General features: G+C 39.9%; 11 protein-coding genes across 11 annotated transcripts; 7 read left to right on the forward strand and 4 right to left on the reverse strand.

Annotated features, from left to right (window-relative positions):
• Nucleotides 1-2: 2 nt before the first annotated feature.
• CIN1 (Cin1p) lies at nt 3-3,179 on the reverse strand (the record flags this gene model as incomplete). The annotated part of the gene is made up of 1 exon (XM_037288997.1): nt 3-3,179. The coding sequence occupies one exon, from the start codon at nt 3,177-3,179 to the stop codon at nt 3-5; it is 3,177 nt and encodes a 1,058-aa protein (XP_037144892.1).
• Nucleotides 3,180-4,406: 1,227 nt separating this feature from the next.
• Nucleotides 4,407-5,912, forward strand: PYK2 (pyruvate kinase PYK2; the record flags this gene model as incomplete). Its single annotated transcript, XM_037288998.1, has 1 exon — nt 4,407-5,912. One exon carries the CDS (start codon nt 4,407-4,409, stop codon nt 5,910-5,912), a length of 1,506 nt encoding a protein of 501 aa, XP_037144893.1.
• A 113-nt stretch (nt 5,913-6,025) lies between these two features.
• REV1 (deoxycytidyl transferase) lies at nt 6,026-8,467 on the reverse strand (the record flags this gene model as incomplete). The annotated part of the gene is made up of 1 exon (XM_037288999.1): nt 6,026-8,467. One exon carries the CDS (start codon nt 8,465-8,467, stop codon nt 6,026-6,028), a length of 2,442 nt encoding a protein of 813 aa, XP_037144894.1.
• A 1,057-nt stretch (nt 8,468-9,524) lies between these two features.
• Nucleotides 9,525-10,442, forward strand: TYE7 (Tye7p; the record flags this gene model as incomplete). The annotated part of the gene is made up of 1 exon (XM_037289000.1): nt 9,525-10,442. The coding sequence occupies one exon, from the start codon at nt 9,525-9,527 to the stop codon at nt 10,440-10,442; it is 918 nt and encodes a 305-aa protein (XP_037144895.1).
• Nucleotides 10,443-10,729: 287 nt separating this feature from the next.
• HG535_0E02530 (uncharacterized protein) lies at nt 10,730-11,599 on the forward strand (the record flags this gene model as incomplete). Its single annotated transcript, XM_037289001.1, has 1 exon — nt 10,730-11,599. The coding sequence occupies one exon, from the start codon at nt 10,730-10,732 to the stop codon at nt 11,597-11,599; it is 870 nt and encodes a 289-aa protein (XP_037144896.1).
• A 138-nt stretch (nt 11,600-11,737) lies between these two features.
• RBG1 (GTP-binding protein RBG1) lies at nt 11,738-12,844 on the reverse strand (the record flags this gene model as incomplete). Its single annotated transcript, XM_037289002.1, has 1 exon — nt 11,738-12,844. The coding sequence occupies one exon, from the start codon at nt 12,842-12,844 to the stop codon at nt 11,738-11,740; it is 1,107 nt and encodes a 368-aa protein (XP_037144897.1).
• Nucleotides 12,845-13,328: 484 nt separating this feature from the next.
• On the forward strand, nt 13,329-16,298 carry FUN12 (translation initiation factor eIF5B; the record flags this gene model as incomplete). Its single annotated transcript, XM_037289003.1, has 1 exon — nt 13,329-16,298. The coding sequence occupies one exon, from the start codon at nt 13,329-13,331 to the stop codon at nt 16,296-16,298; it is 2,970 nt and encodes a 989-aa protein (XP_037144898.1).
• A 320-nt stretch (nt 16,299-16,618) lies between these two features.
• On the reverse strand, nt 16,619-21,616 carry RPA190 (DNA-directed RNA polymerase I core subunit RPA190; the record flags this gene model as incomplete). The annotated part of the gene is made up of 1 exon (XM_037289004.1): nt 16,619-21,616. The coding sequence occupies one exon, from the start codon at nt 21,614-21,616 to the stop codon at nt 16,619-16,621; it is 4,998 nt and encodes a 1,665-aa protein (XP_037144899.1).
• A 619-nt stretch (nt 21,617-22,235) lies between these two features.
• RPA43 (DNA-directed RNA polymerase I subunit RPA43) lies at nt 22,236-23,177 on the forward strand (the record flags this gene model as incomplete). Its single annotated transcript, XM_037289005.1, has 1 exon — nt 22,236-23,177. One exon carries the CDS (start codon nt 22,236-22,238, stop codon nt 23,175-23,177), a length of 942 nt encoding a protein of 313 aa, XP_037144900.1.
• A 248-nt stretch (nt 23,178-23,425) lies between these two features.
• Nucleotides 23,426-24,268, forward strand: MTW1 (MIND complex subunit MTW1; the record flags this gene model as incomplete). The annotated part of the gene is made up of 1 exon (XM_037289006.1): nt 23,426-24,268. One exon carries the CDS (start codon nt 23,426-23,428, stop codon nt 24,266-24,268), a length of 843 nt encoding a protein of 280 aa, XP_037144901.1.
• A 148-nt stretch (nt 24,269-24,416) lies between these two features.
• Nucleotides 24,417-24,908, forward strand: UBC11 (putative E2 ubiquitin-protein ligase UBC11; the record flags this gene model as incomplete). The annotated part of the gene is made up of 1 exon (XM_037289007.1): nt 24,417-24,908. The coding sequence occupies one exon, from the start codon at nt 24,417-24,419 to the stop codon at nt 24,906-24,908; it is 492 nt and encodes a 163-aa protein (XP_037144902.1).
• Between the last annotated feature and the right edge of the window lie 44 nt (nt 24,909-24,952).

Raw genomic sequence — 24,952 nt, forward strand, 5'->3', positions numbered from 1 at the left:
TTCTATATAAGCATTTCTGATTCTGACAGCTGCATTACACCTTGCTTTGTCGTACTAGCAGTTCGTATCTTTGCTAGATGAGACTCCGCATTGAAGTGAAGATATATCTGTGCCAGAGCTTCAAAAATTGTATTCCGCAAAACCGGTGATTTTTCCCCGCTAGATAGGCACTCCCTCTGCAGTAGCATTAAAAGTCGTTTGATGATCGAATCTGTCAATCCGCTATTTTCCGTAGGCGCTGAAGGGCAGCTGGAAGTAATTAGATGTGGAAATAGTTTTATGACGCTTATCCTCAAGAGATGATTGTCTAGCAGATGCAGATTATAAAGCTTTGCATACACACCCTCAAAATTAAATCTTGAATCAATTTCAATTCCAGATTCCATTATTCTCAACCAAAATGTCAAATGAGAAATTGCCGTCTTTAAAATATCTTGTCTTGTTGATATTGTCTTTCCATTTCTATTTTCATCCTGCTGAAATTCAATGATATCCTTTGCTGATGGAATTACTCGTATCAAACAGTTGCACAAGTCTAGTCTGTCTTGCTCTTCTAGAACGAAATAATAGTGTTTCAAGAAATCATCAATCAAACTTGTAACCTCAGCATCAGAAAAATGGATAGCACCGCCAGATAGAAGATATCCTTGCCAAAATTCTGTGCAATGTCCTTTAAATATCAAGTGTTGGAATTCAAGCAATTGTGAGTTTATTTTCTTTTTGTTAATTTCAATATCATAATCAAACAGCCTGCATAAAATGTCAAAGCAAATCACCTTCAGATCTTTGACTTGCTCTGCGGAAAGTCGCATCAAGCTAAGAATAATCACTTTCCGCAAATGTTCATTTTGCCTTCCAGAAAATAACTCTATATTTTGTGCAACTAGCTTTGCTGAACTTATACGAACATAGCGACCAACATCACCTTGTTGGGTAATTGTATAATCATTTAGTAGACCAGCAATAGTAGTTAGTACGCTGTGATCATATGTTACAACGACAGGTAAACGGTCAGCTAATGAATCAATCACCTGCGATTTTCTTGCGCAATCTAGTGAAGGAAGTACGGCATAGAAAATTTTTAAAAATCTCGTCGGTGTTAATTCTGGCAGAGCTGAAGAAATCAATGTATTGTTGATGCGAACATAACTTTCAAATTTTGACCAGAACTTTGTTTTATCACCAGAACTTCTCCAAACTTGACCATCTGCACTTATTCTGAGAACGAACTGCTTAACAAGAGGGACAAAAATTGCCATTTGGTTATCTTCATCCGGTATGACACGCATGATACGGAAAAACAGCTCACTTTTTTTTTCGTTCATAGTAAACGTTCCAAATTTCTCTATAGTAAGTATCCAGTATTTCAACATGACTGAAAATCCAAATAGATTAGTTTTTATTTGGTTATGACTGAATTTCAAAGTTGAAACATAGATCTCATACAGCTTGTCCATATTGGAATGCGACGCCAAGGAAACATCAATATCTTTATCACACAACATTATAAGAAGTGACAGAAGCTTTATTGATGTTAATGGCTTTCTGAATTCAATTGCACAATTTATAGACGAACGAAGTTTAGCTGTGACACGACCGTCAGCAGACCGCGAATATTTCGATAATAGCTGAAACAGGGCCTCAATTGTCAATCTAACAACAAGCAGATCATGATTTGCTAGCAAATTATAATCAACTACCCAATCAGCAAAGTATGACAAAAAGTATTCAGATGAATTCGTTCTTAAAAGTATTTCATAAACATTCAAAACATTTTCGGAGTATGATGCTGCTAAATTTATTATTGGCAGTTCAATGATTCGTAAAACAGTCCGATTGTCCAAAATTTTCATGGGTGATATGTATCTTCCCAGAACCTCCTGCAAAGCAGCATTTGCCGATCTTCGCACCATTAGATCACGATCAAATATGGAGCACATCAGTAAGTTCAAATATATATTAGTCATAACTTTCCTGTCGAGAACTTCACCATTTCTGTTGGATCTCGCTACTGACCAACAGATGAAATTTGAAGCATCCTTTATCTGTGAGCCTTTTATACTATTAAGTCTCAATTGCTGAAATTTGCTTGCCTGTGGGATAATATGATCAGAGATGCGCTTACTCATTTCTGGCCAATGCTTAGTTATGACACCTGATAGCTCTGCAATGACTAAAAGATTCGTGTGCAAAAAATCTGAGTCCAACAAGTCCCAGGATGAGGGGGAACTAAGCAGTTTGACTGAATCCTCAACACGAGCATCGATGATCTCTTTTGCAGCTCCCTCTTCATGTAGTTCGCTGATCAAACAGCGAATTATCTCAGCAAAGGAGTGCGCTAACTTGAATCTGAAACGTGTGAAGTTGTTATTCATGTTGGATAAAAACCATGATATGATGTCTTCCATCAAGGCCCAGTTTTCTGAAAGAGCGCTCATTTTGAATAGCTTTGGCAATAATTTCAAATTCATTAGCGTACCAGAACTCGAATCTTCAAGATATTTCTTGCAAATTTTGACAACCAGTTCCGGATCAAACAGGTGCTTCGCAGATGCAGATTTCAAGAGATAATTCATTGTAAGTGGATCCAGCTCATCTTTCATGCTATTGAAAAGTTCAGAGTTCTTTATGAGCAGCTGAGAATGGATACGGCTCACGATAGGTTTCAAAGATTGAAATGTTTCATATTGTGCTGTAATATGGTATATTTCATTGCAGGATTTCTCCAGCTTGAATGGTGACAACACCACAGTGTAAATCCATGATAGTATCATGTAGGATATGTACCAGCTTTCCTCGCCTCTAGTAGCTACTTCTGGTAGAAGTGCCAACAAGTGTGGCAATTGATAGATCGTAGTTGGAAGATAGGTCACTATTCTTTTCCACGTAACTAGCTTTGACATGTTGTAAAATACTTTGGAACGTAGGAGTATACCCTTACTATCTGCAAGTTCCAAGTCGAGCGTCAAGCATTCGACATAGTGATATAGCCTATTCTCCCCATTGCTACTGAATATGAGTAAGGATGGGTCTTGCTCGAACTCGTTAATAACTGATGACAACTTGTCGAAATTCTCATCAGTTATCGTACATATATTCTCGTCAAGATATGCCTGCAACGTGCTAATTGACTGCGATAAAATGCCATTTGGCTCATTTTCCGGAGAATCAATGCTCATTAGGGAGATGACGAGACAAAAGGGAGCTCCACAAGCATATTCATTGGGCAGAATCCTACATCTTTATCGTAATCTTCGACATATGTATGCCAAACAGGCCATTTGTAAATCCATATCAATGAAATTTCCTACGAGACTTAACCACGTGAATATCATGTGCACTCTCAAAAACAAAAATTCCATCACACAGGGGAGTGAGTACTCTTGACTGCACACGATTTCAATTGGCAGTGAGACGAACACGAGACGTTTCAGCGGTAATGTGGGTACATGCGGTGTCCAAACTCATTTTCAAATCGTCTTAATCGACTGGCCTTCTTAGCCACCTTAGAAGTGCAGCGACTCTTCTTTGATCGTCACATAGCGAAGTAAACATATTAATTAATTTGGCGATTGACTTCATCTCTGTTGGCTTTACTGCGACACTAATGATTTGCGTCGCAATCTCAGCCGTCATTCGCCTGTGGCAATCCTTTCTGTCATTTGCCTTTGTCACTATGAGAACAGGAACCTCCTCTGATATCGGCACGGGTAATGATGCAATGCAAAATTCGGAACCCAGGTGAGAAAAATAGTGGAATTTGCCGAAATTCCACTAAATACCATGACATCTTTACGGCATCCATTAAACAACAAAGGAATTAGTGGATGCTGATTTGAAAAATCATCAAAACGCATAATCTTAATCCGCGACAAGGTGACGATGAATGTACCTAGATAGTGGCAGTAGCGATGACAAGGATGATAGTGGTAGTAGCAGCAGTGGCAGTGGTGCAGAGCGGTGGCAGCTATGGCTGAATATGTTCAGTGTCGTTTAATTATCAGCAGGTAGAAAGGGAAGGAATTTTCTTTTCGGTAGGTAGGTACACCTATTTGGCGGCCGAAATCAAGACGTAGGATGATAGTGGACATTTGCTGTTCTTTCCAACAGTTATTGTCGCATGGGCCCATGTTACGACTGGAAGATGTATAGATCGTGTGAATTCCAATATGAATAAATGATCATGGTGATGATTATTTATTCCGCTGTGCGTGGAAAAGAAATTGAATATTGGAAGAAGGTGTGATATATATATCCAGCGATGAATGCGAGGGTAAAAAAAATTTCTTGTTAGCTTGGCTAGTTATCAAATTCTATCTTTCTCTTTTGATTCTTACTTATTAAATTTTGCCAGAGAATAATAAGTCTATTATCTCACAAAAGTACTATACAACAGATTATACACAATGGCTTCTAGATTAGGTTGGTTGACTCAATTGGAAACTACTCCAGGTGCTCAACTTAGAAGAACTTCCATCATTGGTACTATTGGTCCAAAGACCAACAACCCAGAAACTTTGGTTGCTTTGAGAAAAGCTGGTTTGAACATTGTTCGTATGAACTTCTCTCACGGTTCTTACGAATACCACCAATCTGTTGTTGACAACGCTAGAAAATCTGAAGAACTATACCCAGGTAGACCATTGGCTATTGCTTTGGATACCAAGGGTCCAGAAATCAGAACCGGTACCACTACCAACGAGGTCGACTACCCAATCCCACCAAACCATGAAATGATCTTCTCTACTGATGACAAATACGCCAAGGCTTGTGATGACAAAGTCATGTTCGTTGACTACAAAAACATCACCAAGGTTATCAGCAAGGGTAAAATCATCTACGTTGATGACGGTGTTTTGTCTTTCGAAGTCTTGGAAGTCATTGATGACAAGAACTTGAAGGTCAAGGCCATGAACGCTGGTAAGATCTGTTCTCACAAGGGTGTTAACTTACCAGGTACCGATGTCGATTTACCAGCTTTATCCGAAAAGGACAAAGCTGATTTGAGATTCGGTGTCAAGAACGGTGTCCACATGGTCTTCGCTTCTTTCATCAGAACTGCTCAAGATGTTTTGACTATCAGAGAAGTCTTGGGTAAAGATGGTGCTGATATCAAGATTGTTGTCAAGATCGAAAACCAACAAGGTGTTAACAACTTCGACGAAATCTTGAAGGTTACTGATGCCGTTATGGTTGCCAGAGGTGATTTAGGTATCGAAATCCCAGCTCCAGAAGTTTTGGCTGTTCAGAAGAAATTGATTGCCAAGAGTAACTTAGCTGGTAAGCCAGTTATTTGTGCCACCCAAATGTTGGAATCTATGACTTACAACCCAAGACCAACCAGAGCCGAAGTTTCTGATGTCGGTAACGCTATCTTGGATGGTGCTGACTGTGTTATGTTGTCCGGTGAAACCGCAAAGGGTAACTACCCAATTAACGCTGTTACCACTATGGCTGACACTGCTTTGATTGCTGAACAAGCCATCGCATACCTACCAAACTACGATGACTTGAGAAACTCTACTCCAAAGCCAACTTCTACCAGCGAAACCATTGCTGCTGCTTCCGTTGCTGCTGTCTTTGAACAAAATGCCAAGGCTATCATTGTCTTGTCTACTTCTGGTAACACCCCAAGATTAGTCTCTAAGTACAGACCAAACTGTCCAATTATCTTGGTTACCAGAAACCCAAGAGCTGCTAGATTCTCTCACTTGTACAGAGGTGTTTTCCCATTCGTCTACGAACAAGATGTTAAATCTGACTGGTCCGATGACGTCGAAGCTCGTTTGAACTTCGGTATTTCCAAGGCTAAGGAATTCGGTTTCTTGAAGGATGGTGAAACTATTGTTACCATTCAAGGTTTGAAACCAGGTGTTGGTCACTCCAACACTCTACGTGTTACCATTGTTTAAATGATTTTTTAAACTTAAACGAATATATATATTTTATGAAACTTTTTTTTTATAGTGAAGTAAATTTTTTTCTTTAGTTTAAAAGCTCAATCGTTAAGAAAGAACTGGTATTTTTACAAGTCAAATTCCAAGTCTAATTTTCTGACAGTCTGAAAAGTGTGCTTATTTTTCATTAATTTGGGTATTATTGTCTTAATCAACTGTTGCTCCCATATTTGAAAGCCATTTTCGTTTGAATATTTCAACGACTTCAAGTTTAGTTCATTTGAAATTAGTTTTGAGATCCTTAAAATCAGAGGAACTCTATTTGAATCTGACAGTTTATCTAAATAGTTTTCAAATAATTCTAAATCCTTGGGATGCGGTCCATTATCTTTAACTGTAAAATCAACCCAAGCTATTATCTTGGAACAGATTTTTTTAAAACTCGTTTCATTTTGAAATTTAATGGATTCAAATATGCTTTCATTACTATTTCCTAGTAAATGATTTTTTGAATTCATTAACGAATTTTGCCTTTGAACCTGTTTAGCATAGATTCTATCAATTTCACTATTTTTAATTTTTTCATTTATGATGAGATCTTTTTTTATTTCATTCCTTAATTGTGTTGGTATTTCATTTAGAAAACTCTCTTGGTATTTATTAACCTTTGGTTCTTTGATTTGAATTTTCCTCTTTTTCAATTCATTTACAAAACCTGGTTTAACATCGTTAGGCAAATTTTGAAAAGTCTCAAAATTAATGAATCTTTTTGAAATATCGTCCTTTGTAGAAGGCACATCAACCAACTTAATAAATTGTATAGAAATACCTCGAAGTTCATTCGGCGGACAAGATACGCATCTATAATTGTGCTTAATTTCTGTTGTTAGAAAACCAAATTCGTTTGATGGTATGCCTAATTTACTATTTCTATTCATTGAGTCACACTTACCACAACCCAAGTATTTCTCTGGTTCAATAGGAGCATTTGGAGCTCGCTTCAGTAGTTTAAGATTTATTTGCGATGTCTTCTTCTTGAGTTCATTTAATTTTTCAACCAAATATTTTGTACAGATATCAATAAAGGCATCAACTTCATGAATGGAATTGAATCTAATTCCCCAATTGATATCAATAGATAAAGATTTTCTTTCAAAAAAATTTATTGGTTCATATATCATCTTTAATGATTCATCATCATCTTTTCCATCGAGTGATAGCAAGATTTTTTTGGTAAGTTTATTACCAACAGTGGCTGTCATGGAACCAATGAAACTTTTATTTGCGTTGATCACCTTTTTCAATTGGAGAACATTTTCGAGAATTGGTTCTTGATTATTAAGAGCATTTATTTTTGAGATAGTTGATGAACCTACGCCGGGAATATCTGATAACTTAACATTGGATAGAAATGTGTCATCAACATCTTTGTGAAAGAGGATAAAAGAGCTCTTCGGTTTTGCTCTTTTCAAGTTTAATCTTGACATAATTAATGTATCAGAGCAACCGATGCTTACGGTACAATTTGTCGACTTGTAGATTTCATTTCTTAAATTTTGACATATATCTCTCAAATTTGGCGTCTCACTGCTCTGTGAAATCTTGACACAAATGCTCTCATCTATGGAAATTGGCAAAATCTCATCAAACTTGATAAAATCATTTTTCCTCAGAATACTGTAAAACTCAGCAGATTTTGCCTCAATTTTTTCAAAATTGTAGGGCAGACAGTTCAATGTGACACCTTGCGGTAGAAAACCTTTAGCGTCGGAAACCCACATACCATTTTTGATACCATATTTTCTTGCTGCATAATTACAACTGGAAATATCCGAGTTATGAGTGCCATGACAAACGACTATAGGATCGCTGTCAATGTCCAAGTTCGGGAAATCCAGAGCTGCAACCGAAGCGAAAAAACAGTCAAAGTCTATATGGAAGACTGTCAAACTGTCTTTTTTCTTCGGGACACGAAAGGAATCGTTCAGTTGCAGGACGTTTTGCCGCAGATTTGACTTCCAATTGGACAGATGATGCAGCCTCGAGTTCTGGAAAAAATTGTTCAGAAAGTTTGGATCGTTGCAGTTTGTCACGGCGATTTTCGGCTGCTTGTCATCCCAGGCATGTGCGAACGACTGCCACGGGAGAAGCTTGCCCGCCTTCACCGACTCAACGATCCACTCGGGCGTGACAACCTTGTAGTTTGCAAACTCCTTGCGTTTCTTGAGCGGCATGTTCGTGGCCACGATGTGCGTTGCCTTTCGCTTGGATGACAGGTAGTGGATGAACTTGCCGCCGTGCCGGACCAGCGTCTCATGCAGTTGCAGCCGCCCCGGCTTCGTGTACCCGTTGATGTACACTGCACATCCCCCGAAGATCTGCGGCACACCATTCTGCTTGTTCTCCTCCTGCAGTGCGCGATCCTGTTGTTGTTGTCTGGCTGACTTCTCTCTGAAATACTGCTCCCTTGTGTAGTCTGCGGCATCCAGCTGCGACTGCGACTGCGAAAGATCCGCGATATACTCCAGCAGCGAGTCATCACTGAGCTGGCTCAACACACTGTCCTCCATGCGCGCGTGGGTCCCGGTGCCTGTCCTTATGGTCACCACTTCGGCGGCTAATCTGCAAATCCTTGACTTTGGCTTGCTCTGTTCTGCCCCTGGGTTGCGTCCAGGCTCGCCTGGCGAGCACCCTGTTACCCTGCCTCAGCTCCGCACGTGACACACTCGCAGGTTACCCGTCCAGAGTCACCCGGACACCCCGCTCCGTCCTGCCTGCCGCCGGTCTGCGCGCCGCTGTTTCACAGGGCCCCAAAAATCGAACCACTTCGCAGACGTCTGAAATTACCGCACCAAACACCGCACCGTTGCTCCAGCGGGCACCCCTGCACCGCGGTCCGACGGCGTTACGAGCTGCGCTCCCGAACACAAACACCCCAACACCGCGCCGCCCGTCCACCGCAAGCCTGCACGTTCCATTGTTCGAAGAACGAGACCGACGCTTCTTTTTGTTCTTTTCGTTCGATTCGTTCGATTCGTTCCTTTTGGCGGCACGTTTCTTTTGCGTTGCGCTGCACCGCGCTACACCGCGCTTGCTGCGCTGGCTGCGCTGCGTTGCGTTGATTTGTGTCGCGTGCCAATATGTCTCACCACTTTTCGTCCGTCCACGTTGAGCCCATTTTTGAGCCCATTTTTGAGCCTATTTCGGGCACGGTGGTGCATCTAAAGTCGGTTTTGTGCAGCAGCTCGTTCGGAATGTTTGCCCGGTTCGTTGGCCTTTTCTATTGTGCACACGGCTAAGCTATGATGATTCCGCAGATCGGGCGGTAGCCAATGGGTTAGAAAATGTAGCAATAGGAATGCAACTGGCAATGAGGTGGACATAGCGTTCTGGTTTATCGAATGGTTTCCCAACTGGGTCGCAAGCCGGCTCGCATGTGGGCTGTTGCAAGATATATATATGCTAACAGGATCAGTTGATTCCCTCGCTAGGAAGATTACTTTGGCAAGTGGTTAATTTAATGTTCGTGTGATCTTGTTTGTTCTTGTGTTTTCTTAGTAATCTGATTCGACACTGTAGGGTGTGCATTAGTAGGTACGATTTGTTCGTTCTCTGGTAGGTAGTTATATGAATTCAGTTATAGTGGCCAACAAGCAATTTGAGCCGGAAGTCGTTTCGAACCTGGACTCTTCGTCATGGTCGTGGTTTGAGCCGCTGGAGAATATTATCTCGTCTGCGTCGAGCAGTTCGATGGGGTCGCCGATCGGCAGCGCGGGAGCAGCAGCTGCGGTGACGGGGACAGCACAGGTCACAGCGGGCCACGGTGAGCCATCGTTGATCGATGCCGACATGCTCGCTGGTACGAGCGGTGTAGCGCAGGTCAGCGGCGCGGGCTCCGACGGTGCAAGCATGTTTGGCGACGTTTTCACAGATCCGTCCTCTTATTCCAACTCGCCGACGAACGATTTCCTGCCCGTGGAAGTGAAAAAGGAACAGCAGCACGAGGAGTTCAACCTGGGGAAGGGAATGCCACAGGGCCAGGTGGGACAAGAGCAAGAGCAAGAGCAAGAGCAAGAGCAGGAGCAAGAGCAGGATCAAGAGCAAGAGCAGGATCAGGACCAAGCGCAGGCTCAGGGCCAGACCCTTAAGAAGAAAAGAGCTCCCAGAAAGAGACTCACGTCACATCAGAAACAAGCGCACAACAAGATCGAAAAACGCTATAGAATCAACATCAACACCAAGATTGCGAAATTGCAGCAGATCATTCCATGGGTTGCCAGCGAGCAAACAGCGTTCGAAATCGGCGACTCTGCAAAGAGAGCGAAGGACGAATTGCTCAACGATTCAACGACAAGCACTGCTACAAGCACTGGGACGACGACTCCGATCGCGTCGGAGCTCGCGGCCTCTTCGACCAAGTTGAACAAAAGTATGATCTTGGAGAAAGCGGTTGACTATATCCTTTATTTGCAAAATAGCGAAAGACTTTATGAAATGGAGGTTCAACGGCTCAAAAACGAACTTGAATCCTTGAAGAAAAACTAGCAACACGCAGAACTGCGCTTCGCAGTTATATTAATGATAGACTATTACACACACGCATGCATGTTAAGACGCAAGCTTTTATACGACATTTTTTAGAATACCTTTTATGTACGATATTACGATGATGATAAATTTTGATGATATGATTGATGGAACTGACACTTTTGTCTTCTCTGGCGCGCGATTTGAAAAATATTTTTTCAATAAATCTATAACTTTTAAGAAATTTCATCTTCATTACTTGTGACACCTGCAATACACATGAGGATAAAAAGCTAGCGGGCGCAATGGAATTGCATAATAATTATTACCTTGCGGGACCTTCGGAGCAGCTGAAACCGCAACAATTGTCAAGAAACGTTTTTTTTGGGCCCTTCAACGTTTTGTCAAGACACAAATTTTTACATGACAATCAGATTAAATTCTTTATTTGCATTGGTATACCCACCCAAAGACTGGTTAATCTAACTAGTAATAGTGATGACGCGCTGATGATAAATTTTGATTCATCGCTCAACACTACTAGTGTTCCAGTCACAACCGATATCGCGAACTATCAAAACCACAATTCGTTACTGCTGAGAACAGTTATCGATAAGATACTCATGGAATCGTCACCTTCATTCCTGCCACAGGAATCAAATAGATGTCTTACACCTCAACCTGAAAATTGTGTTTTCGAGCGACCCTTCATTGATAGCTTGCAAGGCATCTATCAAAATGGTAGCGTATTCACTGAAGACGTTACCGGTAGCGAAAGATTCAAAATATTTAATGATCTGCTGACAGTTTTCCAAATGGTAAACCCAAATGCAAGCACATTCATATTCTCTCAAAATGGCAATGATGAAGAGTTGACAAGTTTCCTAATGTCTCAGGTTCTTGTCAGAAACACATACATAAAACTGAATGAATCATACAAATTTGTCAAATCTCTGCGACCTACAATTAATGACATCAAGGACGAACAAACGTTTTGGCTGCACGGGTTGATGGATTTTTATGAGTCGATTAGAAAAAATAGTGGCAATTGTGAACAAAGCCCAGGAACGCAGAAATTCAGAAAAAGGATTGATTCAATGGATGAATCAGATATTAAGGTGGGAAATAGCGGCAATACTGTTGCTCGATGCAAAAGGTCAAAACAGGGCCATTAGAAGAAAGGTTTACGAGATTGGGAAAGTGGACTTGTGAAAATCTTGTTATCAACCCAGTGGCGGCATTTTCGGATCGAAAAATGAAGAACTATATATATACATAATATCGTGTACCTGTAGTATAAACAAGCATCTCTATTATTTCTTCAAAATGGTGACGACATCCTCATCCTCCAAGATATGACTTAAACCGACGTATTGCGGCTGATGCTTAACACTAGATCCATATACCAATGCATTTCTAAAATCGTCTACTAAAGATTTGTGAATTTGGTTACAGAAATCCCTGACAGAACAACGATCGGATCTCAGCACAATTGGATCTGAAAAATCCGGCATTTGACCCTTTGGTTTTGTATATACACGAACCAAATTCAATCTGTCCCACATTAGCTGGAGAAGATCATCCAAATTCCACTCTTTCCCAGACGATATAGGAACAGCGTTTGGAATTCTGTATAGCAATTCTAACTCTTCTATGGATAGTGCGTCAACTTTATTAAGCACATAAATTGCAGGCATATACCGTCTAGTCGATGCTTCGAGAACATCAATAAGATCGTCTACTGTGGCATCGCATCTAAATGCAAGTTCTGCACTGTTAATTCTATATTCACTCATTACGGCCCGTATCCCATCATTGTCTAAGTGAGTTAATGGTACGGTATTGGTAATTGAAATACCACCCTTTTCCTTCTTTTTTATCAGAATGTCTGGCGGAGTCTTGTTCAATCGAATTCCAACACCCTCCAATTCCTTTTCTATGATCTGTTTGTGATGCAACGGTTTGTTAACGTCCAGGACTATGAATAACATATTACAAGTTCTGGCCACCGCAATAACTTGTTTACCACGACCACGGCCGTCCTTGGCACCATCAATAATACCTGGTAAATCAAGCATCTGAATCTTAGCTCCCTTATAACGAATGACACCTGGAACCGTAACTAAAGTGGTGAATTCATATTCTGCTACTTCTGATTCAGTACCTGTTAATTTGGAAAGTAGTGTGGACTTCCCAACAGATGGGAACCCAACAAATCCAACACTTGCAACACCTGTTCTTGCAACATCAAATCCAATACCAGCACCACCGCTGCTAGCTTGTGAACTGGTTAGTAATTCCCTTCTAAGCTTCGCCAATTTTGCCTTCAACTGACCCAAATGGAAAGAGGTAGCTTTGTTCTTTTGAGTACGGGCCATCTCATCTTCGACAGCCTTAATCTTTTCCACTGTTGTAGACATCTTACACACTCTTACTCAAGTACTATCCTGGCTCTATAATACTCTTGATATTTCATCTTATACAGCTTTTAATCTCATCGATTCCAAAATTCGGTATTATTTTCAGAAAAAAAAATGACAAACGTTACGAGTGATTAGCGTTCGAGGTGATGTGAAAAATTTTCGAAATCCACCGATGATCTATCAGGTAGACCGAACCGCTTAAAAGAACATGTATTAGGTGAAAGAATTGCTTTGAAAATTAGGTACATAGGTAGCAAACATTGAACTGGTTTATAACTAAATCCAGTGGATGTATTTTGGTTAGGATACTCCATTGTTAAATAGTCGCGGACTTAAGACGACGTTTCTTGTCAGTTTGAAGGACTTTCAACAAGAAAATTTTGAGATACGATTATACAAGAGTGTATTGCATGGAATCATAACTTGAAGGACTGATTGTTAAAATATACTCAAGGTAAGGATAAACAAACCGCAAGAAGAAATGGCGAAAAAGAGTAAAAAGAATCAACAAAACTACTGGGACGAGGACTTCGAGGAAGATGTGCCTCAGAGTGAACAACCACTTGATTCAACTTCAGAGTCTCCTGTGGAGTCGCAAGAAGGCTCTGCTGCCCCAGAAGATGGTGAAACTGAAGTCATTGAAGCCGATTTCATGTCCACTTTGAAAAAATCGAAGAAGAAATCTGTTCAAAGAAACGATGACGACAAAGCTGAGAATGGCGCAAATAAGCCTGTTTTGAAGTCGAAGAAGGAGAAGGAAAAGGAGAAGAAGGAGGCGGAAAAGCAAAGGAAGAAAGAGGAGGCTCAAAAGAAGAAAGCTCAGCAGCAGGCTCAGAAGGAGAAGAATAAGGAGCTCAATAAACAAAATGCTGAAAAGATTGCTGCAGAGAAGGATGCCAAGAAGGACGGTTCCAATGAGCCAGCTGATACGAAAAAGGCTTCCAAAAAGCCTGGTAAAAAAGTTCCAGCTGGTATTGCAGCTTTGAAACGTCAATTGGAACTCAAGAAGCAATTGGAAGAAGAAGAGCGTCTTGCTAGAGAAGAAGAAGAGCGTCTAGAGAGGGAAGAACAAGACAAAGCTGAAAAGGTTCTAAAAGAATTGGAAGAATCAAGACAAGCAAAGAAAGAAAAAGAGAGACTCAAAAAAGAAAAACTGAAAGCTGAAGGAAAACTTCTATCCAAGAAACAAAAGGAAGAAAAAAAACTATTGGAGAGAAGACGTGCTGCATTACTTGCTTCAGGGAATGTCAAAGTGGCTGGTTTGAACAAAATATCTAATACCAATGAAACTGCAAAATCCAAGAAAATCGTGTACGGAAAAAAGAAGAAGAAGACTACTGATGAGCACGAGTCCGAGGTATCTACTCCGCTAGTTTCCGAATCAGTAAAAGCAGAAAAATCTGATGAAGAAGAAGAGGATACTTTGATGGATGATTGGGAGAACTTGGCTCTTAATGATGAAGATGAAGATGAAAAAGAAGCTGTTAAGGAATCTGCCGAGCAAGATATAGGTTCCACAGTAGAAGAAAATGAAGAAGAGCAAGAACAAGAGTCGCTAAAGACAGTTGAAAACGTAAGATCGATTGTTACCGAAGTTTCTGCCCACAGCGTTTCAAAAAAGTCCCCGGCTTCTTCAGGCGAAAAGGATTTACGTTCACCAATCTGTTGTATCTTGGGTCATGTTGATACTGGTAAGACCAAATTGCTGGATAAAATTAGACAAACTAATGTTCAAGGTGGTGAGGCTGGTGGTATCACCCAACAAATTGGTGCCACTTACTTTCCTATCGATGCCATCAAGCAAAAAACGATTACAATGACTAAATACGAAAAACAGACGTTTGACGTTCCTGGGTTACTAGTCATTGATACACCTGGTCACGAATCGTTTACCAACTTACGTTCGAGAGGCTCTTCACTTTGTAACATTGCCATTCTTGTTATCGATATCATGCACGGTTTGGAACAGCAGACTTTAGAATCTATTAGATTACTAAGAGATAGAAAGGCTCCGTTCATTGTGGCGTTGAACAAAATCGATAGATTGTATGACTGGAAATCCATTCCAAACAACTCCTTTAGAGATTCATTTGAGCAACAACCAAGATCAGTGAAAGATGAGTTCGAAAAAAGGTTTGAAACCATTAAGGTGGCTTTGGCTGAACAAGGTTTGAATTCTGAACTATATTTCCAGAACAAAAATATGTCCAAATATGTTTCGATTGTCCCAACATCTGCTGTCACCGGTGAAGGTGTACCAGATCTGTTGTGGTTATTACTTGAACTAACACAGAAGAGGATGTCGAAACAGTTGATGTATTTGTCGCATGTGGAAGCTACAATTCTTGAAGTTAAAGTTGTCGAGGGTTTCGGTACCACCATTGATGTTATTTTATCCAACGGTTATCTAAGAGAAGGAGATCGTATTGTCCTGTGCGGTCTAAATGGTCCTATAGTAACGAATATTAGAGCTCTTCTTACACCACAGCCACTACGTGAACTACGTTTGAAATCCGATTATGTGCATCACAAAGAAGTAAAAGCTGCGCTTGGTGTCAAAATTGCAGCCAACGACTTGGAAAAAGCTGTTTCTGGTTCAAGATTATTGGTTGTTGGTCCTGATGATGACGAGGAAGACCTCATGGATGACGTTATGGATGATTTGACTGGTCTTCTGGATTCCGTTGACACCTCCGGTAGAGGTGTTGTCGTCCAAGCTTCAACTTTAGGTTCTCTAGAAGCGTTATTGGACTTTTTGAAAGATATGAAAATTCCAGTGATGTCTATTGGTTTAGGCCCTGTATATAAACGTGATGTTATGAAGGCAGGTGCGATGTTGGAAAAAGCTCCTGAATTTGCTGTTATGCTTTGCTTTGATGTTAAAATTGACAAAGAAGCTGAGCAATATGCCGAACAGGAAAACATTAAAATTTTCAATGCCGATATCATTTATCATTTGTTCGACTCTTTCACAGCCTACCAAGAAAGGCTACTGGAGGAACGTCGTAAAGACTTTATGGATTACGCCATTTTCCCATGTGCTTTGCAAACGTTGCAAATTATCAACAAACGTGCTCCAATGATTATCGGTGTTGATGTCATCGATGGTACCGTTCGTGTTGGCACACCAATATGTGCCGTAAGAACGGATCCTACGACAAAGGAAAAGATCATCTTACAATTAGGAAAGGTCACTTCGTTGGAAATAAACCACCAGCCTTTCAATGAAGTTAAAAAGGGTCAGACAGCGGCTGGTGTCGCTATGCGTTTGGAAGATCCATCAGGCCAACAGCCTATTTGGGGCCGCCATGTCGACGAGACTGATACACTATATTCAATGATCTCCAGAAGGTCCATTGATACTTTGAAAGATAAAGCATTTAGAGATCAAGTTTCCAGGGCTGACTGGTTATTGTTGAAAAAACTAAAACCGGTTTTCGGCATTGAGTAAACTTAATGCACCTGAAAAGTATAATCAATCGAAATTAAAAATCACAGGTTTATTGGATCACATTTTTTGTTTCGTAAACTAGTCATTTCACCTACATAATATAATGCACTGAGAAAAGTAGAATATTTCTTTTGCATTCACAAATACATGTAAAGTCTACTTAAACCGTACTACTAATCACTACTTGTATGAGCTCTCGGAATAACCTAGAGAAAATGTTCAAAAATCTTACAAATTTACAATCTATTTTATTTCTCTATTTGATTTACATTGATGGTAGTTCTAGAGTACATTAAGCAAACCAATACCGTTCCCTTTATCTAAAATGCATTAGGAACCTTATTCAATATGTCAAATGAACCGGTTCCGACGTTACTCAATTTACCCAAAACTAGTCTAGCTGAGGGGCTCTCGAGTTCCTCCCGTTCATTATCAAGAACAGCTTTAGTCAAAAACTGACACGTAGTTTCGTAAGACATTTTCATGAGAGATGATGTGGATGTTTCCATACCTTGTCTATTGAATGCCAGATAAGTACCTTGCCTGGTCATTAAGTCTGCAATTAGGTCTAAATGACGGAAAGAAACTGAAATGGCATAACGTGAAAAGACATTATTGATTTCATTAACTATAGTATTCCTTGCAGCTTCGACACCGTATGTCTTCAGAACAGATGCCACATCATTTGAGGTGATACCATCAACATCAATGAAAGCTTCTTGGTCCCACATAGCTTCAAAATTAACACCCTCAGTGACCAAAACGCGTTTACTGTTGATAGGTTCAGAATGTACACATCTATCAATATGAGAAACTTGTCTTATGACAGATTTGCGACAAATATCCTCCACAATGTTTACCATCAGAAGCTTTTCAGTTTCGGCGGCCAATTCAAGTCTAAACTCACACCATTCACCACTCTCATCATCAAAGTTATATTTCGTTACAAATTTATGACTTGATATGACGGCGGTTTGACGATCACGTTGGATCTTATTCATATTTCTGTTCAAATCAGCTGTTTTATCTTCGTCCATATCAATATCGGAGTCTGAGTTGGAATCATCAGATTCCTTATCAGAGTCAAGATCTTCTTCATCTGAAGATTTCTCAGCTTGCCTCATGGTTTCAATTTCATCTTCATCAGGCTCTTCGTAAGATACTGCTTGCTTATTTTTTTTTATTGCCTCCTCCCCTTCAGTACCATCTTCAGAAATACGGGCAGCCTCACCGTCAGTGTTTTCTATTTTGGACACGGCGATACCAACATCTGGTAATGTAGTCTTTTTCTGCTTTTTGATTTCTTTCACGATTGCTGATTCAAGTGCAAATAAAAAGTTGTTGGATACGACGTTCTGAAGTTCTTCCTTAGAAACATCATATTCCTCATTGTATTCTTGTTGACTGAAGAAATTCATGCGAATTATATATGAACGTGCAGATGAATCATTGTCCGATGAACCCGTAGTTTCAGTGACAACCACTTTATCAACAACTTCTGATAAGATAACCTTGGAGATGGATTTACAAAAGGTGTCTGCTTGCTCATCGGAAACATCATCCCAAATAGGAAGCGTCATTTGAGGAGTCTTAATTGCGGCAGATGCTGTCATAATAATTTCTCTCATACGGGGTATACCCAAAGTAACGTTAGCGGCACCGTGACCTGCGAAATGGAAAGTGTTTAAAGTCATTTGGGTGGATGGTTCCCCAACGGATTGAGATGCGATGATACCTACAGATTCTCCAGGATCAATCAAAGAACGCATATATTTTAGTTGCATCAATGCTCTGAATTTCTTCTCATTTACATTTTTGTGGCTCTTCAGAGCTTTTGCATTTGACTCCAGGAAACTCTCCAGCTTATCCTGGAAGTTTTCTGAAACAGATCCTAGATGCTTAGATGGGCTATATTTTGCCAAGACAGGATCATATTTTAATGACTGTTTATAATGTGGGTCATTTTCATGTCTCTTTCTGTTTTTTAAAGCTTTTTTCGAATATTTCAAAGCAGCTTCCACGTCCAAGTGTTCAATAAGCGCGGATGGATTGTACTTTTTCAAAAGAGCATCATAATTGTCCAAACAGAAATCAAACTGCGTCATATGTGATTCCTTTGTGACATCAATAGCATCACCCCCATACAAAAATTGAACCAAAGTACCGTCAGCGTCTCTAACTGTGTTGTCGTATGAAATGTGGACACCTTCGAGTTGCTTTGTCAAACAACGTTGCAAGTAACCAGATCTTGATGTTTTGACAGCGGTATCAATTAAACCTTCACGACCAGCCATACAATGGAAATAATATTCTTGAGGTTTAATACCAGAATAAAAACGACCTTTGATATAACCACCAGCCACTGTGTCTGTTTCAAAAGGTTTGAAGGAAGGTAACGTTTTTCCGCTGACCATAACAGGCACTCTTCTACCTTCCAATGCTTGTTGCCCCAACAAACACATGATTTGAGAGACATTAACATTTGATCCCTTAGCACCAGACAAAGCCATAGCTTGCATGGAGTTATAAGGAAACTTCTTCATGGTACCATCTGGGACACAGGTCGAGACAACTTTCGAGGTAACTGAATTTACTTTTGAAGAAGTAACAGCATCTAAAATACCAGATTTGTTGTCGTCACGTAAAATCTCTTCTAAACGCTTCAATAGCTCAGAACTATTGGAAGCTGTATCCTTATCTAAATTAGTAACTTCAGCAGCAGCTTGACGACCAACATCAACAGATCTCTTCAAAATATCCGCTCTTTTTTGATTGCCTTCTGCAGTCAACCTTAAATCATCCATACCACATGTAAATGCAGTGGACATAATATAATTGGTGAAAAGTCTTCCCAATACAGAGAGCACCTTAGCAGCAATTTCTGGCCCATAGACTTCATGAAGGGAATGAACGATACCGTATTTAGAGGCCCCATATTGAGACTTATCCAATATGCCGCACAGTAACTCACCATTTCTGAAGAGAACTTCATTCTCCGAAGAGCCCTTACCCCAATATTCATTTTTGATTTTATTCGTAGATTTCAGATTAATACCAGGCATATCTGGTGGCGTTACATTGAGCAAAACGGTAGAAATTATTTGCTTACCTGTCCATAAAGGCTGAGGTTTAAAAATTGTTGGTGGCATGGTTATTAATTTTGGTCTGCTAGCATGACCATCTTCAGGACGAATACAACCGTAAATATACTGTTGATATTCCTCTTTCGTGAAAAAACTGTCTTTGCTTGTCAACCAAACACCAGCTGAAATATGATCTTGAATGAGACCTCTGACAGGAGAACCTGAAGTTGGGGTCAAGTATTGGGAATCAGTGTTCGCTAAGTTCAAGGCCTCGGCTCTGGCATTCTCGTTCTGGGGGAAATGCATATTCATTTCATCACCATCAAAATCAGCATTATAAGCACCAGTATTGGCATAATGTAAACGTAAGGTTTTTTCTCCAGGTAAAACTCTCACTTTATGACCCATCATAGACGCTTTATGTAAAGTTGGCTGACGATTCATTATAACGACATCTCTATTCTTTATGTGACGATAAACCTTCTTGTTGAGTGTGTGTGTGGACGAATTGGATGATGGTGTCATCAATTGGTTGGCCAATGCTTTACGTTGCTCTAAGGTCATACCTATTAGAGAAACTAAAGTACCATCTTCATTTTGAATTTGAGTAGCACCCGGCCATTTATCTGGCCCATTCAAAACAGCTTGACGTAACTCGGCAATGTTGTAAGCTGTAACAGGTTCACGATAAGTCAATTTGGTAGCGAAAACAGGTGGAACACCAATTTCGTTCGTTTCAATATTGGGATCAGGGGAGATAACGGAACGAGCGGCATAATTAACACGTTTACCCATCATGTGCTTTCTGAAAAGGCCTTCCTTTTTTTCCAAAGCTTGCTTAATGCCTGGTACTGGTACCTTGGCATTACTGTTACCTTGGGCTTTCGTGGAGTCGATAAAAGCGTTGACATCATTTTGAATAGTGACAAAGGCATTCATCAATCTGCTAAAAATAACTTTTCTATCTTCCAATGATACTTTATCCTTCTGCAATTTCGACATCTCATCATTCAAATCTCTGATTAAAAGGGATGTGGTTAATATCTTTGAAAGCAGTTGATTCTGAGTATTTTCATGAACTTCTTCACCCATTTTTGAAGGTAAACGGAAACGGGTTGGTGGAACTAGAACGACCTCCAAGAAGAAAATATCAGCAGATACAGCCATTCTAGATAGATTGGGTCTCGAATGAAAGACATACTGTAAGACTTCCTGTTCCTTTTTGAACAAAGCTCTCAAAATGTTTCTAACCTCCGTGGATAAGATATAAACTGAGCCCGTCTTTGGTCTTGCCGAAGGATTTCTACCTATACTGAAATCTTCATCAATGTCATCTTTATTGGAACTGTTATTTTCTTCACTTAAAATTTTTGTCTGTTGTTGTTTTTTAATCATATCCTGACGCATTAAACCTTTAACACGATTATTTGTCAACTGTTTATCTGTCAAAGCCGTCTCGAAAATTTTGGTAAACCCATCTTTTCTAAATTTTGGTGAGAACATACCACAGTTATCACATTTGTTTCTACTCAAAAGCTTTTTGTGGAACTCATGTATCAGCTTTTTCCTTTCGTCATTGGTAATAGCCGTAAAAGTACCATTTTTGGTGGTTCTTCCTTCAGCAATAGCGTCCGATATTTTTGTATTGACAAACTGATTACGGTTAGCGATCAACTCTTTGATTAAATGAGCTGTATTGATACCGTTAGAGGCCTTTTTAGCTGACACTTCCTGTTCTGCCGAGCCATTCACTTCTGTCGCTTCTTCATCGTCATCGTCTTCATCGTCCTCCATACCATTTGATATACCACCGATGGTGATGGTATCCAGTTGATACGCCTCATCGACCAGTCCATACTGTAGAAGCTTCATTTTGCTAGCGAAACGATGAACTTCAACAGCTTTTAAACGGAAATGATGGCAGTACAAACAACTGGATCTCAAGTAGATGTACAGCTGATTGAAAAACAGTGGATTATAGCAGGGAACTGGTAGTTCGATATGACCTTGATGACCTGGACAAAATTTTTCGTCCAAGCCACAAGTAGCACAGACATTTCTCAAAAATGCACCAAGAGATAGATCATATAACCCACAAGAAATAGGGTGTCCTAGATTGTCCAGTACAGTGGGATTTGTAATCTGTTTAGCAGAGAGCTTACGGATATCTGCAGCAGATAGAACAGTGAAGTCCACTGAAGTAATCTCAGACCCGATCGGCTTAGAGATGTCCATCTTTCCTAACAAGTTGTGTTGCCAAACTAATCAGGAAATCGAGATATAAAAAACCAATCTGCAAAAATCCTCTTCTATCACCTACCAAAATGCTTGAATCTCACGAATAGGCTGCACGACGGTCACTTCCTGTTGACTTAGAAAAGCTGTAAAATATATTATTACAATAGTTATTTAGATTCCGAAGCGATGAGTCTGCAATGAAATTTTTCAGGTCTGAAAAATCAGAATTTTTTTAAAAAAATGTATATCGCGCTGCACGAGTTAATCATGTGAAATACATGTGAGATACACGTGAAGAAAATATAAGCAAGAAACATATCTATAGAGTCCGATGAAAGCACTGATACTTTGATTAATATTAATGGAACGTTTTTCTATTTTCTGAAACCATCTTTTTCAGCATTCAAGTATTGTCCGCAGAATAATCCATCTTGTATCATGTGAAGATCACGCCACCTCGGAGGAAAATTGAAAAAAAAAAACAAAAATTTTCTTTTATTTCATCGCAGCTCATCGAATGATGGTTTATGTAGCTCGTCTTCAGATCAGTATAGTTGATTGAAATTGCTATCGTGAGGACTAGTTCTACCGTGAGGCGACATAGCTATCATAAAAAATGTCATTAGTAACTAAAAGGGCCATCGAAGAGGGGAAAATAGGTAGATTTATCAAAAGACACAGAAAATCTTTGACCAACCCGCTGAATGAAGATGATGGCATTTCCAATTGCATTACACGCGTGCCGATTTCATTATATTTGTCACTAGCTCCCATGTACTCACAAGAGCCACTGTCGGGAATAATGAAACAACACTTGAACCCAATGGTTATGAAATACAACAGCACTGTGAATGGAGTAGTACTAGGTTACAAAAATTTGGAGCTCGTAGATGCAGACCCACTGAATAAATCAGATTCCGAATACAAAGTTGTTAAATTGAACTCTGATACACCATTTGCCTTCACATGGTGTCACGTTGATCTTTATGTATGGCAACCGCAGATAGATGATGTTATCGAAGGATGGATTTTTATTCAGTCGGCATCTCATATTGGTCTTCTGATTCACGACGCATTCAATGCCAGTATCAAGAAAAACTATATTCCATCAGATTGGACGTTCATAGATAACGAGGTGCAGGCGGACCAAGACCAGGACGAATCGGGGTCAAATAGTCGAGAATCCAATGACGCAGATAATGCTAACAACTATGATTCGGGTTTCAGAACTAGATCTCTTGGGTATTGGGTGGATTCCAACGGTGAAAGGGTCGATGGAAAATTGAAATTTCATGTTAGAGCCATACACACAACTGGAAGAGTCATATCGATAGAAGGAGCCCTATTATCAAATGTAGGTGACTGCAAAGAGCGTTCCGAGGCCGAAAATTTATCAGTGGTATCGAGTAAGAAAATTGTGTTTGATGATGAAGTCTCTACAGAGAATAGAGAGTGTCATAGAGACTTGGATTTACCTAACATCGAGGAGAATAATGGTGAGGAAGTAGTTTACGAGGATAATTCTGACAGTGATGAAGAGTCAAGCGATAGCGAATAGAGCAATGCACATAATTGTGCTATGAGAATTAGCCTAATGTATACGTCTATATAAGATAAAATAACATATAATTGAATTTTTTGGAAGATCCCAGGATATTTTGAATATCAGGGTTCCGTGAGGAAGAAACGAAAAAGAAAACAGGAACATGTATCAATAATGAAAAGAGAACGATTTATCTTCGAAGAGTCCAATTATATGCCAATAATTTGAGCACTCCGTTAGAGAACTTCTGTTGCAACCCCAAAATGTCAGCACCTACCATTGAATCCACTGTAATGCTCACTGAGCATTTGCAGTATCCGGCAGTGTCATTAATCGATGATATAATTAATGCAGTGAATGAGATAATGTATAAATGTACAGCCGCTATGGAGAAATATCTCCTGGAAAAGCATGAAGTAAACTCCAAGGATTATACTGCTGAGATCAAAATTGGAATTGCAAAGCTGGAAACACTATTAGAACACTCTGTTGATAAGAATTTTGATAAGCTAGAGCTCTACGTATTGAGAAATGTGCTGAGGATCCCACAAGAGCTGCTGAATACCAACACGTTTAGACTGAAGTACCAAAGGGATCTGGTTATCGCTGACGAGTCGCAACAGCAAGAAAGTGTGGAACAACTCAAACAGAAAGTTCAGCAGATTGAAGAAGCATTTGCAACACATAAACAACTGCGACTGCGGATAACGCAAGCAAAACGACTTCATAATAAAGTACAAGAATTGAAACAATGTCTCACTAAATTATTTGAAGGTAGAAATCCTGAGATTCAAACAGTTTTCAACTCGCTGAGTCCTATTGACGATTCCCTGAAGCTGATAACATCCCAACTGCGACAAATGTACTTAGACAGCGAAGAGTATGGGTCCATGGAAAAGATAAATGATTTAAATGATGGAACCGACGCAAAGCAAAGATTAGGATCTAGATCTCTATATATCGAAACAAGGGCACAATTGATCCTTAACACACTGCAATCAGACAAAGTTGACAATCTAATTAATTCAAAGGCCAGAGATACGATAACTATTGCCTCAAACACAGACTTAAATATTGAAGAGCCTGATTTATCTGTACTGAAATAAGACCTACTTATTTGTGTTATCCGCAACACGTGACGATCAGTTCGCCACATTTAATTCGAATTGCAGGGATGTCACAAAAAATCTCAAACAATAAATAGCTATCAAGCTATTTGGAAGTTCAATTGCATGCCTGCCCACCTCTCGATTAATGTCTAACAAGATAACTGCTATCCTGCATGTTTCAGAAAATGCATCGGTCGTGAAGAGGCTTCAGAATGAACTCGTTCAATTGATAGTGTCGCCAACACCAGGTTTAAGCGCTTTTCCCGTTAACGAAGCAGATCTGACATTGTGGCACGGTATAATAGCAGGTCCAGAGGGAACACCATATGAAGGTTTAAGATTCAAAGTATCATTGAATTTTCCATGTTCGTATCCGTTGGCACCACCGAAAGTTTTGTTTCTCAGTCCCATGTGGCATCCAAATGTTGATATGAGGGGTAATATATGCTTAGATATTTTGAAGGATCAATGGTCGCCCGTTTATAATGTTCAAACTATCCTTTTATCATTGCAAGCGCTATTGGAAGAACCAAATAACAATTCACCATTAAACGCAATGGCTGCAGAACTTTGGGACAGCGACATGATTGAGTACAAGAAAAAGTTGGCGAGCAGGTATGAAGCAATCGAAGATTGAACTGAACAAATTGAATTGTAGAAATAAAATTCACAATAAAGAAC

Source organism: Zygotorulaspora mrakii, chromosome 5, assembly GCF_013402915.1.
Source record: "Zygotorulaspora mrakii chromosome 5, complete sequence".
In the NCBI taxonomy this organism is placed as follows: domain Eukaryota; kingdom Fungi; phylum Ascomycota; class Saccharomycetes; order Saccharomycetales; family Saccharomycetaceae; genus Zygotorulaspora; species Zygotorulaspora mrakii.